The following is a 17,887-nucleotide window of genomic DNA, read 5'->3' as shown; positions in this document are numbered from 1 at the left end:
AACAAAACAGGCGCTATGCAAGACATGCAAGCTCTCACAGGTTAAGGAGTGACTCATCCTGAATGACTGTGTACACTTTGGGAGCTGAAAGATGGGGAATCTGCCATTTGGTGGACATGGGATCCTGTGGTAAATTTCTGCTAGCAGATTCCACTGGTAAATCAGTAATCCTTGTGGTGGGTGGGGATTTGAGCCAGCACCCTGGATCCTCAGGATGCCACCTTAAACATAGGTGATGCCTGCGCTAAGCCCCTCGTGGCACATGGACGCATCCATAAGGGTAAATCTGTATGCCAATAAGAAAGTGGGGCCAAATATCAGCTAAGTGGAAGTCTGCTGTGAGGAAGAAGCTTTAGAGGAGTTATTCCATCTGGTGCAGCTGAAAGTACCGAAAGTAGTGAAGTGGAAGTTGTATTTTAACATGCTCCTAACAGTGGATGTGACAGGTTCATGTCAGTGGACATGCCACTGACATGAACCTGAACCACTGGCATGGTTGTGCCTGTGGAGATCACCCCACTGGACGTCCCGATGGGGAACCATGACCAGAGATCCAAACCGGCTAGGGTGTGAAAAATGGGAAGATGCAGCGGTGTGAGGTTAAAAGACCTGGGGCCTCATATACAAAGACTTGCGTGGATTTCATACTGAAAGCTGGTGTACGTTCAAATCCACAAAAGTCTGTACGCAAAAAAAAATCCAGATGAACAAAACTGTGCGTACGCCCGAATCCAAGTATATTTCCTTTGTACATTCCCAGTCAGCGTGGAATTAATCGCATATGTTGGAGTACCTGACTCCTCCCTCTCCACGCCCACATTTAAATATGCAAATCAGTATAAACAGGGTCTGCAGGTGGGATTCCCTCTGGGGTTCCCCTCTCTGCATGATCAGATGATGACGTCAAGGTGGACACGAAGCGGAAGCCAAAACAGGCGGAAGGAGAGAAGAGGATGAACTCAGCCTGTTTGAGCGGAGAGTCGCTGCTATTCTGAGTGACCCTGGTCTAACAGGGGCGACTCGAATTATCCCTAAGGTAAACAGCTGCTGATGCAAGTCCTTGGCCGTGTCCTCACCCGTGCTCACCTGAGTCACTAGGGGACATCGTGAGGACAATCGGCGGCGTCAATGAGCGCCTGGGCCGACTTATAAATGTTCCCACAGACATTAATATGACATTAAATGTCATATTGTCATATTACATGTAAGCGTAGCCTTAGAATTTGGTGGATTTGGAGTTCCCTTTCATGTTGACAGAGACCCCACGGTGACCAGTAAGTCACTTAGCATTGGTGTTTGTCTTTATGTCAACAAGAGCTGGGTTAGCATGGTGGTCATCAGGAAGATACTGAACACCTGTCTGCATCCCTATGACCGTTTAATCTGCCTGGGGCACAAGTGTCAAACATGTGGCCTGGGGGCCAAATCCGGCCCACCGAAGGGTCCAATCTGGCCCACGAGATGAATTTGTGAAATGCAAAAATTACACTTTAGATTTAAACAATCAGTGGTGTCAAAATCATTTTAATTCAGGTTCCACATACAGACACATGCAGTCCAATTAGATTTTAAGTGGGTCAGAACCAGTAAAATATTATCATTATAACCTATAAATAATGACAAATCCAAATTTTCTCTTTGTTTTTTTTGGTGTAAAAAAGTAATATTATATGAAAATGTTTACATTACCAAATTATACAGCACATAGATCCTCGGGCAGTGGGCTCCTGGCTGTTCCAAAGTCGAGGCTTAAATCTAAGGGTGACCGGGCCTTTTCCATCAGGGCCCCTCGACTTTGGAACGGCCTGCCCGAGGAGATAAGGCTTGCAGAATCAGTGACATCTTTTAAATCACTTCTTAAAACATGTTTTTATAGACTTGCTTTTATGTGATGTTTGTCCCTTTTAATTTTTATTTATTTATTTATTTTTAAAATTTGAATCTTATCCTGTTTGATTGTTGGTTTATATTCTCATTCATGATGTTGTTTTATCTCACTCCTTTATTTTTGCATTGGTTTGACAGCATCCTGTTATGTTATCCCTGCCCTCTTTATTCTGATTCATTTAATTTATTTGAAGTGTTATGTTTCTGCATTTAATGTACACATCTCTCTTATTGTGTTGCTTCTGTTTAAGTGTTTTTACTTACATCTGTATCCTGCTGTTGTGCCCTTTACTTTGTCTGTCAAAAGCACTTTGTAAACTTTGTTTTTAAAAGGTACTATAGAAATAAAGCTATTATTATTATTATTATTATTATTATTATTATTATACTTTTACCAAAAAATGTGACTAACCTGAACAAATATGAACAAACAGAAATGTCTTAAGAAAAGTAAATGCAATTTGACCAATATTCTGCCTGTTCCTACATGTTTTGTGTGATTGTAACGCACATGTGTAAATGATAAACTGATAAATCGAGGCAGAATATTGTAAAAATTGCACTTGTTTTTCTGAAGACAATTCAAGTTGTTCATGTTATTCAGATTTTTAAGGAAACTTTGTAGATGTAAACCTGATCATAATGTAATTTTACTTTTTTCACTATTATTATTTTGACAGTTTGGCCCACTGGAGATCAAATTGGGCTGAATGTGGAACTGAACTAAAATGACTTTGACATCCCTGGCCTTAGGGGATTTCTGCAGATATTGTAACCGTTTTTCACATTCACCTGAAAGCTGATGTAGACATGGCTATTTGGTCTATGGTTAACACAGTGAGTCAGCTCTAGGGGATTTCACCAGATGCACCAAACCTGGTTATGGGGGATTTTAATAACTGCTAGCTGGGAAAGTCCTTTTATCAGGAAACTTTTATCAGTATGTTATTTGTCCAATATGACTTACAAAATATCTTAACCTCTGTTATTGCTCGGTTAAAGGAGCTTATACATTCTTACAGAGGACCCCACACAGCAAGTCTGACCACTACTGTGTTTATGTTGTTCTTTACAAACCTAAGGAAACACAAGCCGGGATGGAAGATAGTCCCAGTCTGCTGACGTGGCTCTGTTCAGTGTCTTCAGAACTCCCTCTATCTTACAGACTGAGACTTATTCATAAATATATGAGAGGGCCTGAAGGAACTCACCGAGAGAATATCTGATTAAAAGACTTTTTGTCCAAGAATTCCATTTTAAATTTTCCAAATTACAAGCCATGGATCTGCAAATCACTCAAAAACATTATAAAAAGTGTAACATTAGTTCTAACCAGGGTGATGTAACTCATTATGGAGCATTGCAGAAACAGGTACAAATACAAATCCAAACTGCTAAATGTGACCACAAGGACAAAGCTGAGCATGCTCAACCCTGGTTGGTCATGACCAGTTTAGGAGGGTGTGAAGTCCATGATGGGACTGCAGTCCAGGAAGTGCCCTATTTCTCTTGCTGGCCAAATGGTAGTTGAGCTCTCAAATGATTTGAAATGTTTTTAAATTGTTTTAATGTTCATGAACTTAGAGAAGAGCCGGCAGTTTTTAGAAATACTGTTTATAATAAGCATGGTTTTAGCTAGGAACAAACACTTTTGAATTGTGCTGGTTTTAGTGAGAGCAGGATGGAGGTGAACAGTGACAAGGTAAAGCTCTTTCAGTACTCTGAAGAAAAGAACGCTCCTGCCCTGATGGAGCTGGAGGTCAAATACTCAAGCACTCACAATATTTTCTGTTGTGTTTTTTCAGTATTATCCATCTTCACAGAGTTCCTTGTGTTTGGAAAAACTAAATAATTGTTCCTGTGTCCAAGAACAATGCCCCCAAATCACTGAATGAAGCACTTTTGAAGTGGCTATTTTGACACTTTAATTGATGACAAGCTTCCATTTGAGCCCCAGGTTGATGCCATGTACAAAAAAACACATCAGTGACTTTCTTCTTATTACAAGCTGCATACGTTTAATGTGAATAGGACTTTTATGAAAAGTCTGGGTATCACAAAATGCTAGTAGTGAGTCACTTGGTTCCTGTATTCATTGAGGTTGTTGAAAGTGCCCTCTCATGTGATGCCCCATGCTTCCCCTGGTGTCCACCCCCAAACTGTCAAAACTCAGGTTGATTCACTCAAACAGAATTCAGCTTCAAGAGCAGAGTAAATCTATGACAGTGTGTTTGTTCTGCAGCACAGACATGACTCAGTCAAGTGTGATGGTTAAATATTACACCCAAATGTCATCCCTTTGTATTTTTCTCACTCAGAGCACATTTCTAACACATGGAATGTGTCTTATGTAATGTGAGGACTTCTACTATACAAATGACACGAACATCTGTGATAGTGATATCTGAAATCATGTCATGTGCTCAAGAGCTTTTCTTAATCTCTAGACATGTGAGAGAAATTTTAATCTATACTGATACTTAAAAATATTCAAGTCTTACTTCAAGTCATACAGAAAGATTGAATAAAACCTGACAGGAGATAAGAGCTGAGTGTCTAATTCTATGCTTCCTAACAATGACAGTACTTCATTACCAAAGCTATTTCAACTTCCATGTAACGTATTCATAGAGAATTCATATTAGCCATAAATGAACTTCAATTTAACTGTTACCCAGACTTGAAATAACTACAGCACAAGAAAAGTTTAATTGTCAAATTTCATGATTTACATTGTTAGGTCCAGTTTTATATCCCATAATGCAACGTGTGTGTATGAAAAAAGGGGTGTGACCACACACACTTTTACTTATTTCAGGTGGTGGCATGTCCTGAGGACGAAATATGAATATTTTTGAAGAACATGAAAAATTGGAAAGTGGATATTTTAGGATACTATGCCAAATACAATACTGCAAAAGCTACTATAAAATGTCAAACTAAATTTAAGTCTGGATATGTTATAGATATTAGATATATATTAAAATTATCAAAATAAAAAAGAGATGTTATGTTAACAACACATTGCCAATAATAATAATAATAATAATAATAATAATAATGAAAGCTGCTAGCAGCATTGGGCAGGACCTCACACTCTGGCCGGGTTCCCCCTCCCATGCCGCCACCTGTTACCGGTCACACCTCCCTCCACCCACTCTTGTTTTTTCTTGGAAGATTTATGTGTTTTCACATTTATAACAAGGCTTTTATTTCGAAAAACCCTACTCTGTGTGTGTGTGTGTGTGTGTGTGAGACAGTGAGAGAGAGCGAGAGAATCAGTTATATTCAGTTTTTTTTTTAATTATGCAGGTTGGATCAGTAATAGTAGTAGTATTAGTCGTAATAGCAGTAGTAGTAGTAGTAGTGTCACACACACAGTTGCTATGGACTCTACAGTGTGTGTGTGTGTGTGTGAGAATGAGAGAGAGAATCAGTTCTAATCAGTTTTTATATTATCCAGGTTGGATCACTAATAGTGGTAGCAGTAGTAATAGCACTAGTGTCACACACACACACACACACACACACACACACAGTTGCTATGGACTCTCCATGGTTGCTAGGGGAGCATGAACATGGCAGGTGCACCTGATCATCACTAACGACCTGTGGAGGAGACATGAACTAAAAACCACCTGTCAGACAAACTGACGCCAATCCATATCTGTACCTCCTATCTGAAAAATTCTTGCACGTCAGGCTTTGAGAAAGTGTGTTAACGTTTGAATGTATAATGTGATGAAACAAAGTCAGAAGTGAATCAGCAGTGAGTGTACGAAGGTGGAGTTAGTCAAACATGTGAGTGAGACAAATGGAACACAGGAGGGAAGGAGGGAAAAAGCAGCAGTTGTTGTGTTTGGAGGCCCACAGATCAAAAACTAAACACTTTAACATTCAAATGTCAACAGTCTGGGAAAGAAAAGAGATTTTCCTACATTTTGATGTAGAATTTGTCACTGAAACCCCACAAATATGAGAGTTATGATGAGTTGTTTTTTGACTTTCTAACAAAAACAGCCTCTCCATTCTGTTTGAGCAGCAAGATTTCAGCCAATCAGCTGTCAGCATGTGTGTGCATGTGCACGTTCATGTCACATGGCTCCTATAGATCAGACATGTGACTCAATACAGTTAATACTGCAGTTCACTCAGACACCACTTCTCACATAAATTGCTGTCAATCCAAAACCGTACATTGTATCTCAAAAATTTTTGCACAGGAGACTTCTGCTGTGTTTTGTGAATGTTTCAATATATAATATGTGGGGGAAAAGTCCAAACTGAATTTTCAGTTTTAGACTTCGCAACTTTCAGGGCTTTTATATATATATATATATATATATATATATATATATATATATAAAACTAAGACAGTTATGAAAAAAGTGCGAGATCACTTTTTTGAGAAGGGTTCACTCTATCTTTTGATGCTATTTAGAAGCCAATACGACCAACGGTGTGATACGAGTTAGTTTTAGAAATGTTATTTTGAAACGCATATTGCAAACTTCCTGTTGGAGTTAGCTCATAGGTGTGAGTGTATTATTTGTCAGGCTTGATGAGACAAAACTTTTTGGCATTGGTTTTGTGTGTCAGTCTGATTTCTTTTATTTCAGTCTGATTTCTGTGTTTTCAGTTTGATTTCTGTGATTTCAGTCTGATTTCAGTATGGTTTTAGTTCGATTTCATTATTTCAGTCTGATTTCAGATGGATTACAATCTGATTTCATGATTTCAGGCTGATTACAGTCTGGATTAAGGTTTGATTTAATGATTTCAGTCTGATTTCAGTCAGATTTCATGATTTCTGTCTGAATTAATTTTGAATTTATATTTCAGTCTGATTTCAGTGATTTCAGTCTGAATTAAGATTGATTTCATGATTTCTATCTGATTTCTGTCTAATTTAGTTTGATTTCATTATTTCTATCTGATTTCAGTGATTTCGGTCTGATTTCATGATTTCATGCTGATTACAGATTTGGATTCAGTTTGATTTCATGATTTCAGTTTGATATCAGTTATTTCAATCTAATTTTATGATTTTTGTCTGAATTATGTCTAATCCATTTTGAATTTATAATTCAGTCTGATTTAAGTGATTTCAGTCTGAATTCAGTTTGATTTCATGATTTATGCCTGATTTCTGTCTGAAGTCATTTTGAATTTGTAATTCAGTCTGATTTCAGTAATTTCAGTCTGAATTCAGTTTGATTTCATGATTTCTGTCTGGATTCATTTTGGAATTTGTAATTCAGTTTGATTTCATTTAATTTCAGTCTGAATTCAGTTTAATTTCATGATTTCTGTCTGAAATATTTTTCGAATTTATAATTCAGTCTGATTTCAGTGATTCCAGTCTGAATTCAGTTTGATTTCATGTTTTCTGTCTGATTTCTGTCTGAATTACTTTGAATTTCTAATTCAATTTGATTTCAGTCTGAAATCAGTTTGATTCCATGATTTCTGTCTGAATTATTTTTGAATTTATAATTCAGTCTGATTTCAGTGACTTCAATCTGAATTCAGTTTGATTTCATGATTTCTGTCTGAATTCATTTTGAATTTATAATTCAGTCTAATTTCAGTGATTTAAGTCTGAATTCAGTTTGATTTCATGATTTTGTTCTGATTTCTGTCTTAATTCATTTAGAATTTATAATTCAGTCTGATTTCAGTGATTTCAGTCTGAATTCAGTTTGAGTTCATGATTTCTGTCTGGAGTCATTTTTGAATCTACAATTCAGTCTGATTTCAGTGATTTCAGTCTGAATTCAGTTTGATTTCATGATTTATGTCTAAATTAATTTTGAATTTATAATTCAGTCTGATTTCAGTGATTTCAGTCTGAATTCAGTTTGATTTCATTATTTCTGTCTGAATTATTTTCAAATTTATAATTCAGTCTGATTTCAGTGATTTCAATCTGAATTCAGTTTGATTTCATGATTTCTGTCTGATTTCTGTCTGAATTCATTTTGAATATTTAATTCAATCTGATTTCAGTGATTTCAGTCTGAATTCAGTTTGATTTCATGATTTCTGTCTGATTTCTTTCTGAATTCATTTTGAACTTATAATGCAATCTGATTTCAGTGATTTCAGTCTGAATTCAGTTTGAGTTCATGATTTCTGTCTGGATTCTTTTTTGAATCTACAATTCAGTCTGATTTCAGTGATTTCAGTCTGAATTCAGTTTGATTTCATGATTTATGTCTGAATTCATTTTGAATTTATAATTCAGTCTGAATTCAGTTTGATTTCATGATTTCTGTCTGAATTATTTTTGAATTTATAATTCAGTCTGATTTCAGTGATTCCAGTCAGAATTCAGTTTGATTTCATGATTTCTGTCTGGATTCATTTTTGAATCTATAATTCAGTCTGATTTCAGTGATATCAATTGTAATTCAGTTTGATTTTTATGATTTCTGTCTGATTTCTATCTGAATTCATTTTGAATTTAAAATTCCCTCTGATTTCAGTATGAATTCAGTCTGATTTTATGATTTCTGTCTGATTTCTGTCTGAATTCATCTTGAATTTAGAATTCAGTCTTATTTCAGTGATTTCAGTCTGAATTCTGTTTGATTTCATGATTTCTTTCTGATTTCTGTCTGGAGTCATTTTTGAATCTATAATTCAGTCTAATTTCAGTGATTTCAGTCTGAATTAAGTTTGATTTCATGATTTCTGTCTGAACTCACCTTGAATTTACAATTAAATCTGATTTCAGTGATTTTAGTCTGAATTCAGTTTGATTTCATTATTTCAATCTGATTTAAGTGATTTCAGTCTTATTTCAGTCTGATCTAAGTCTGATTTCATGATTTCTGACTGATTTCAGTCTGAGTTCAGTTTTTGTTGTTGATGATTTCAGTCTGATTTCATGATTTAGGTCTGATTTCAGTCTGATTTTAGTCTGATTTCATGATTTCTGGCTGATTTAAGTCTGGATTAAGTTTGATTTCATGATTTCTGTCTGATTTCAGTTTTATTCGATGATTTCGGTCTGATTTCATGTTTTAGGTCTGAATTCAGTGATTTCAGTCTGAACAACCTTCCTCCTGGCCACTAGTGCTGTTATGGTGTTTTTTTCACATAGGTGGCACTAAGGAGACCATTTTGGCACTTTTGGGGCTAATTTTTTCATTTTATAAAATTTTTCACCAGGCCTGACATACGTGCCAAATTTGTTGAGTTTTTGAGCATGTTTAGGGGTCAAAATCCAGTTCAAAGTGACGATAGTATAATAATAATTAAAGCTGCAAGCAGCATTGGGCGGGACCTCGCACTGGGCGTTCCGCCTCCCCCACGATCTGCCTCGCGTGACTGTCCACGCCTCAGCTCCACTCACACCTCTCCGTCCCCATACCAGTTCCCACCCTTTAGTGTCTGTCCTCCTTACATCTGTACAGAACACCAGCGACCCTCTGCTGAAACCACCATCACCTCTAAATGAGACTTTTATTTTGGAAACTCTACTGTGTGTATGTGCATTTGTTTTGTATGTGAGAGAAAGAATCAGTTTGAAAAATGAATTGAAATTGTATGAATATCTGAGCAAAAAAGTGATGATTTATCAAATTTAAGGCTTTTATTTTGGAAAAACCCTATTGTGTGAGCATGTGTGTCTGTGAGAAAGAGTACTTTTGAATGAAGAAACATTGTACAAACAGTTGAGCGTTTGGTCATAAAAATGAAAAGAAGTTATGTAATAGACATTATTTATTTTTTTCATAAGGGTTTTATTTTGAAAAAATTTACTCTGTGTACTCTGTAATGTGCGCAAAATGTCCAATATCCACAATATAATGCAGCAAAACCTGTTTTAAAATGTGTGTGTGTGTGTGTGGGGGGGGGGGGGGGGGGGGGGACATAAAACTTCTTTGTCCTGCCTGGGACTTGAACCTGCAGACTGCTGTAAACTAGACTGCAGCTCTCACCACTAGTCTATTCTCAGGCTCCAGTGATTTTGCACCACTAAGCCTTACATAGGGAGTTTTTCATTGTGAAAAGTGAAACTAAACATACTCCTCCAAAAAATCACGATTACTCCATAACTGTAGGTCGTATCTCAAAAATTCTTTCACTTTTGGGTTTGGCAGACTTGTGGGAATTTAATGAGGTGTAACTTTTGTGAAAAACATTGGAAATGAATAAGCAGTAATCACAGAAACGTAGAGTAACTTTCAAAGGCAGATTGCTAACTTCCTGTTGGAGTTAGCTCATGAGTGTCAGTGTATGATTTGTCGGCTCAATCAGACCAACATTTTGATGTTTGTTTCATGTTTCTGTGACATTCCTACTGGCCGCTAGGGCAGATTTTGTGATTTTTTTTAGTACATAGGTGGCGCTACAGAGTTCATTTTGGCACCCAAGGGGTTAATTTTGATATTGAATCAAAGTGTTCACCAGCCATGACATACATGGCAAATTTGGTGAGTTTTGGAGCATGTTAAGGGGGTCAAATGGCAGTCTAAAGTAGAAAAAGTATGAAAACAAATTGTAACTAGAAGCACTTGGAGAGCGCAGACCTCCGCCAAGGCTGATCAGTGGCCCCCCCCGTGGGCCCCCCCACCCCCAATCACCACCAAAATTTAATCATTTCTTCCTTATCCCATTTCCAACAAACCCTGAAAATTTCATCAAAATCTGTCCATAAGTTTTTGAGTTATGTTGCACACTAACGGACATACAAACAAACAGACAAACAAACAAACCCTGGCAAAAACATAACCTCCTTGGCGGAGGTAATAAATCAATAACCATACATCCTATCTCAAAATTTTTTGCATGTGAGCGTTGTTCTGAGTCCCATGAACAGATACATATGTCACATGTGGGGAAAAACTCCGAAGTGAAAAATGAGTTCCAGACATTGCAACTTTCCGGGCTTATTAAAAAAAAAAAAAAAACTAAGACAGTTAAGACTAAGTTACAAGATCACTTTTTGAGGAGAATTCACTCTATCTTTTGGTGCTATTTAGAAGTCAATACGATAAACGGTGTCATCGGAGTTAGTTTTAGAAATTTTATTTTGAAAGGCATATTGTGAACTTCCTGTTGGAGATAGGTCATAAGTGTCAGTGGATGATTTGTAGTGCTTCATCAACCCAAAATTTTGCCACTGGTTCCATATCTCTACAATATTCCTACTGGCCACGAGGGCTGTTATGGTGTTTTTTTCACATAGGTGGCGCTAGAGAGCACATTTTGGCACCTATGGGGTTAATTTTTACATTTTATCAAATTTTTCACCAGGCCTGACATATGTGCCAAATTTGGTGAGTTTTTGAGCACGTTTAGGGGGTCAAAATCCAGTTCAAAGTGACGATAGTATAATAATAAAAAACGAATGAAAAACAATAGGGCCTTACCTTTCGGCTCGGTCCCTAACTAGAAAAGCACTCAGAGAGCGCAGACCTCCACCAAGGCAGATGAGTGCCCCCCCACCCCCAATCACCACCAAAATGTAATCATTACCTTTGCCAGGAGGGATTGTTATTACTTTGCTTTGTGTGTTTGTGTGCATGTGTGTTTGTTTGTTTGTTTGTTAGCAGGATACCTCAAAATGTTATGGACGGATTTTCATGAAATTTTCAGGAAATGTTGACACTGGCACAAGGAAGAAATGATTACATTTTGGTGGTGATAAGGGGGGGCAGATCTGTCTTGGCGGAGGTCTGTGCTCTCCGAGTGCTGTTCTTGTTTGTTCCTTGTGCCACTATCAAATTTTCATCCAAATCCGTCCATAACTTTTTGAGTTATCTTGCACACGAACAGACAAACAGAAAAACAAACAAACACCAGCAAAAACATAAACCTCCTTGATGGAGGTGATAATAACATTTTTTTATTCTTGTACATAAGATAGTATTGTTGCTCTTGCTTTCTTGGAACAACATGGTTTATAACGTATTTTGAACCCAGAGCTGGTGTTAGTCTATCTCAGTAGTACTCCATGCATGCAACTCAACACAAAATAAAACTTATAATTAGAAATGTTAAATAACACCCAAGACCATACCTTTTCTGTGGTGAAATCATAGGTTCCGTTAATCAATGGATATTGATCACCTGAGTAGAAAGAACAGTAGAAGTAACTCACTATAATTCCATCTGGAAGAGGTGGAAGAAGGCACATATTCAAACATCATGAGACACAGTCACTTTTTGAAAATTAAACGATATGTTTAAAATATATGCCGGTGTAATGGCAGTTATTTAATATATATCACTAATTTTATTTTCTATCAATCAGACGGACAGACAGACAGATTTACACAGTCAATATGACATGTAGTGATGTCATGTGCAATTGGTGTATATTCTCTAGCACAACGTAGTGGATACTTCATATTCAACTCAACAGCACTTTGTCCTCAACCATGTGGAACCCAAACACACCTCCGTTCCCACAGATGCACAGGCCCTAGATCTGGGCCTACTTTGAGTTCCATGAAAGCGTCTGTTCATTACTGCCTGCAGTTACTAGTTTAAAATTTTAAAGCCACCTGAAGTATTGTTTTGAATGCACTGTGTTAAAGATATCACCCATTTAATGAACATATTTTGCAATCATTTAGAGGCTGTCCCATGCGTGTTCTTCTAAACAACTGTTCCAGTGTTTCTGGACAGTAAAGCTCAGCTGTGGATGGTCTTCTACATCAGAAGGACATCCGTAACTCACAGGTTTCTACTGCTTCTGTGTGGTGGTGTTGGTACAGAGGGGGAATGGCCGCTCTGGAACCCAGGAGGAGCTCACTCAACCTGTCCACTGTGGAAACAAACAACAACATCAGGCAAGATCTCAAACACCTGAAACTTAGAATGCTCTATCGTCTATTAAGATTAAGAAGCATAATTGTCATCATATTAGCACAAGGCATCACATGATGAAATAGTTATGAATTACAAATACGAATCATGAAGACTAATATTTGAAAACATTAGGTGTCTGTGCTTTGAGTATGAGAGATACTGAAAATTAATATATTAGTAAATGAAGAAAATAAACTAAATTAAAAAACACAATTATTGCACAGTAATAAAAATTGCAAACATAATATTCAACATGGCCTTTCTCATAATGACCTCACCACAGCTGTGTCCTTCCATTCAACAGAACTGCTTCAATAAGCACATTTTAATCCTCTGAATGAAACATGTAAAGTAAACTAGGTTTCACATCACATACCCCTTTTCCAGCGGTGTTAGTGTTTACTTATTTTTGTTTGTCCACCAGCTGAGAGCTACCACAGACTCACATTAAGTCACTGTATAGAGGGTCTGCATGTGATGTCACCGCTAGTGGAAGTCACTGCGGTTCCGCCCACTGAGTGTCAGAAAGAGGGAGATGAGTGACAGTGTTGGCTTTAATACTGTCTGAACTGTAGAACAATACTGAATAAAAAAATGGGGCAGAGCTGTTGTGAGACTGATTGTATTTTCAGGTTCTTAAAGCAGTGGGAGCTATCGTTTTACAGACACCCAAAGACAAAGAAAAGAGAAGCAGATGGATCCACAAACCCAGGAAACCAAACCTAGATCTGTGGATCCTGTTTGGTGTCAGCTAACATTCATTTCTGCTGTATTTTTGGGTCCAATCAGACCTGAAATGACCTGTTGTTTTGGCTAACGTTCCTTCTTAGTGCAGCTCTTGGTTTCATGATCAGATCTTTCATGGTTTTTGTCTCATTTTGTGATTGTGAACCTTGTGCTCCTACATGATTAGTAAACGAACTGAAACTGAGGACAACCTAGTTTTACAAATACAGGGAACTGGAGAATAAAGCTACGATGGAGTATTAGGACCACAGAAGAAAAGAAAAACACTGGGCACTACCAGAAGAAAGTCAGAAAATATGGAGATAAAACCTGGAATTTTATGAGAATAAAGTCGAATATAAAAAGAATCACAATGTTATGAGAATAAAATTGTAGTTATAAAAAAAAAACCCTCATAATTTAACAAAATGTCATTTGTTTATGAGATTAAAGTCGTCATATTCCGACAATAAAACCATAATATTATCAGAATAATGTGTTAATTTAAACCAGGTGGTGTAAATCTGCTAATTTCCCAGAATCCAGTGGTGCCCTGCTGGTCCACAGCAGTAGTATCTGTGTTGGATAAAGGACTGGATCTGAACTAGACTCAGTAAATCTGCTCAGTCCCAGTAGATCATGTGTATATTCACTGGGGTCAGTCCACGCTGGACTGGAAATGACCTTTGGATCAGCTGGTTCTGGTCCTAGTTTTGGACCCTTTGGATCAGCTGGTTCTGGTCCTAGTTTTGGACCCTTTGGATCAGCTGGTTCTGGGCCCTAGTTTTGGACCCTTTGGATCAGCTGGTTCTGGTCCTAGTTTTGGACCCTTTGGATCAGCTGGTTCTGAGCCCTAGTTTTGGAGCCTTTGGATCAGCTGGTTCTGGGCCCTAGTTTTGGACCCTTTGGATCAGCTGGTTCTGGTCCTAGTTTTGGACCCTGGTTGTCAGTCCTGATGAAACCATGTATATTAGTTTCAGGTCCAAATAGCGCTGATCCCCTCCCCCCTGGATCAGGTCTGGATCCTCCATGTGTGTCCACATGTCAGTGTTCATGGACCACTTGTTCTTTGGTAGCTCGTACAGATCCATGTCCAGTCCAACTGTCCTTCATTTCATTTCAGATTTCCCATGGTCCTTTGCTCTGGCTGTGTTTACTGCTATACTCCGTCATGTTGAACAGGTTGGTTTAAGACACTCAGTCTGACTCAGAGGGGCGTGGCCTGGAGGGGAAGTGACGTATGTGCAGACCCTCTATACGTTCATGTGTTTGATTAACCAAGTTAGGTCTTTGTTGAAAATCTGCTCAACACATTCAGAAATGTGCAGTCCTGCCAGCAGCTCCTATTAGCACTAACTAGTGGCTACAGTAATGAAAAGCTGTTTTACAATTATTTTTTTTAGGTGAGAGTGTCATTGTTTAAACTAAAAATGTGCAGTTGATTTATAAAGTCCAGACCTTGGTGGGTGGTCAGCGCTCATGGTGCAGTACTGAGAACAGTCTTGGCTCAGCAAATCCTTTTGAATTGTATGTTTTCGTGCCTCAGAGCTGCTGTCTGGCTGCACACTTCAGCCTTTGGCGTTGTGCAGGAATCCATCCACACCTCCCCCACGTCACTCTCCCTTCTGTCAAGAAGTACAGGAGCATCTATTCTATGCTCCACTCCTCAGCAGCCGAAAATATCCAGACTACATAAACTCCCCCTCTGCCAATTACTATTTTTTTTACATCCCCTCTACTTCAAAATAAACTGTATCATCACACATTCTCATGTTTGCTTGGGCTGCCTTTAGCTGTCATTACATCATGCACTCGCTGTGGCATCATTTCAGTCAATTCTGCAATGTCACAACTTTTATTTTTGTCCAGAGCTGCTTTAATTTTTCACCAAGATCTTGTAGTGATGGTGGGAGAGTCAGACAACTGCGAAAAGTCTGCAGCACATCCCAAAGGTTCTCAACAGGATTCAGGTCTGGACTCTGTGGTTCAGGTCTGGACTCTGCTGTTCAGATCTGGACTCAGTGGTTCAGGTCTGGACTCTGCTGTTCAGATCTGGACTCAGTGGTTCAGGTCTGGACTCTGCGGTTCAGGTCTGGACTCTGCAGTTCAGGTCTGGACTCTGGGGATCAGGTCTGGACTCTGTGGTTCAGGTCTGGACTCTGCTGTTCAGGTCTGGACTCTGTGGTTCAGGTCTGGACTCTGTGGTTCAGGTCTGGACTCTGTGGTTCAGGTCTGGACTCTGTGGACCCTTTGCACTGTGGGTGTGGAAACACTTCCTTTCACTGTTAAACAGAACCATGTTTACTGTTTTTTATGATCTGATTTCACCAAATGTCGAAGTGATCTGCAATCGCCATCATTTAAGATTTTTTTCCGCCCACATTTCCTCCTCGAAGATAATGGCTCCTCACTATCCTTCCAGGTTTTAATGATACCTTGGACAGTTCTAAGACCAATGTTAGTAGCGTCACCAATCTCCTTAGATGTTTTCTTTGCTTTCATGCCAATAATTTAACCCTTCTAAAACAGATCGTCTTTTTCATGACCACAGGATTAGGAGTGTAAGAAAATATCGGTTCTGCAATATATCGCAATATTTCATTTCACAATACTGTATTGATATTAAAAAGTACTGAATGGATATTTTTAGGTATTTATTCAAATGCAGATATTGTGGAGGTTCATTTTTGTTTTTTCTGTTTTGTTTATATTTTATTTATTCTTATTTATCATTCTTTTATTAAATAATATTCGTTCCTTTGTTTGGATTGAACTCAAATCCTGTTCTGATGTTAGTTCTGAACTAACAGAATCTGAACATTTGAACAGGATCTGAAACTGGAATGTCTGTAAAACAGAATTTCAGTTTGAACACAAGAACATTTTGTGATAGAACATTAGATCCTGTTCTGATCAAATAAAAATGTGTTTAGTATTTGTGCAGATTTCGGGTGTAATTCAATTCTTCAAGGAAATTATATATATATATATATATATATATATATATATATATATATATATATATATATATATATATATATATATATATACACTTATTTATTTATTTATTTTTTAAAGAAACAAACAAAAAATTATCTTAAATTATTATTATTTTAAAATAATTTTAACAGTATCATGATATATCGTCATCCTAGTATTGTGATTTGTATCGTATCACCAGATTCTTGCCCATACACAGGATGTGTCTGCATCAGGTTTAAATAACTTGTTAGCAGCTGACACATAATCATTTATGCAATAATTATCCAATTGGAGGTATTTACCTGTCTGCTTAGTTAAATCTAGGTGGGGACTTCTTTTGGTCAGGTAGTGTATATTTGAATCTCGTCCTATGTGCAAAATAACTAATATTTGGTGTTTTACCCTCAGATGTAGCATCCAGTAGGAGTTTCTCAGCCCGTGGAGCTTGTGGTGTGTCTGCTCTGAACAGGTATCGGGTGTTGGTGAGCTGCAGCCCCCCCTGACCACAGCTCAGCTCTGCCAGCTCACAAAACAGAGTGACCCTCTCCTGCAGGAGCTCCAGCATCTCCTTGTCCTTTTGCTGGAGGTCAGCTGTGGTAAATGAGGAGAACAGGGATGTAACAATATGAAAATTTCATATCATGGTTGTTGTGACCAAAATTATCACAGTTATCATTATTATCGTGGTATTGTTGAAATTGTGCTCAAAATGTTCAAAAAGTACTAATACACACACTGAAATAATTAAACCAAGTCGTATTTTAATAAATAAATAAACAAAATGAAATAACTGGCACAATGTCCCTTCTGTTGCAGAAACATTCCAATATTAACCCTTAGTGGTCTGAGTCTGTTTTGTCTGTTTTTCAGTCCTTTTGGTTTTGCCTTTATATACTATATAAACAAATGTTTACTATACCCATGTTTGGGATCTGTTTTTTCAGCACAACTTCATCTATATCATCTGTCTATTATTTTTTTCACTTTAAAGTTCATCTATATCATCTGTCTATTATTTTTTTCACTTTAACCTACTATTAAAACATAAAAGGCCAGAAAACACACACACACAAAAAATCCAATTTGAAAAATGTATATAATTTATTGCATAAATGACACAAAGAAGTTTAACGAACCTTTTCAAAAAAACTTTAAAAGTGAATATTGGTTCCAAATATTAGGCATATACAATTAAAATTGTAATAAATTAAAACTATACTCAAATATTTGACATAAAAGCAGATCTGTACATAGGGTTTTTTCCTCTAAAAGTGTGGTCATCAAACACAGTTATCATGATAATTAGAATTTAAATGGTAATACTAACCAGCAGCAATTTTACCTCAGTTTATCATTATACTGGTAATCATTACATGCCTAGAGGAGAATTAACCAAAAATACAGTTGTACTACAGTAAATATCAACAGCTGATACATCAACACCCTGTCATCCTACCAAGTTTCC

General features: G+C 37.4%; 1 protein-coding gene across 1 annotated transcript in view; it reads right to left on the bottom strand.

Moving 5' to 3' along the window:
- Positions 1–17,887, bottom strand: part of arhgef2a (Rho guanine nucleotide exchange factor (GEF) 2a) — a 61,405-nt gene that overhangs the window by 9,676 nt on the left and 33,842 nt on the right. Inside the window, exons 16-18 of the mRNA XM_030147655.1 lie at positions 16,825–17,013; positions 12,584–12,670; positions 11,921–11,970 (exon numbers count right to left, since the gene is read on the bottom strand). Of these exons, the coding sequence (XP_030003515.1) occupies positions 11,921–11,970; positions 12,584–12,670; positions 16,825–17,013 (326 nt within the window). The remainder of the gene's footprint in view (positions 1–11,920; positions 11,971–12,583; positions 12,671–16,824; positions 17,014–17,887) is intronic.

This window comes from Sphaeramia orbicularis, chromosome 11 (genome assembly GCF_902148855.1).
Source record: "Sphaeramia orbicularis chromosome 11, fSphaOr1.1, whole genome shotgun sequence".
Taxonomy (NCBI): domain Eukaryota; kingdom Metazoa; phylum Chordata; class Actinopteri; order Kurtiformes; family Apogonidae; genus Sphaeramia; species Sphaeramia orbicularis.
This window is presented reverse-complemented; position numbering and strand designations above follow the sequence as displayed.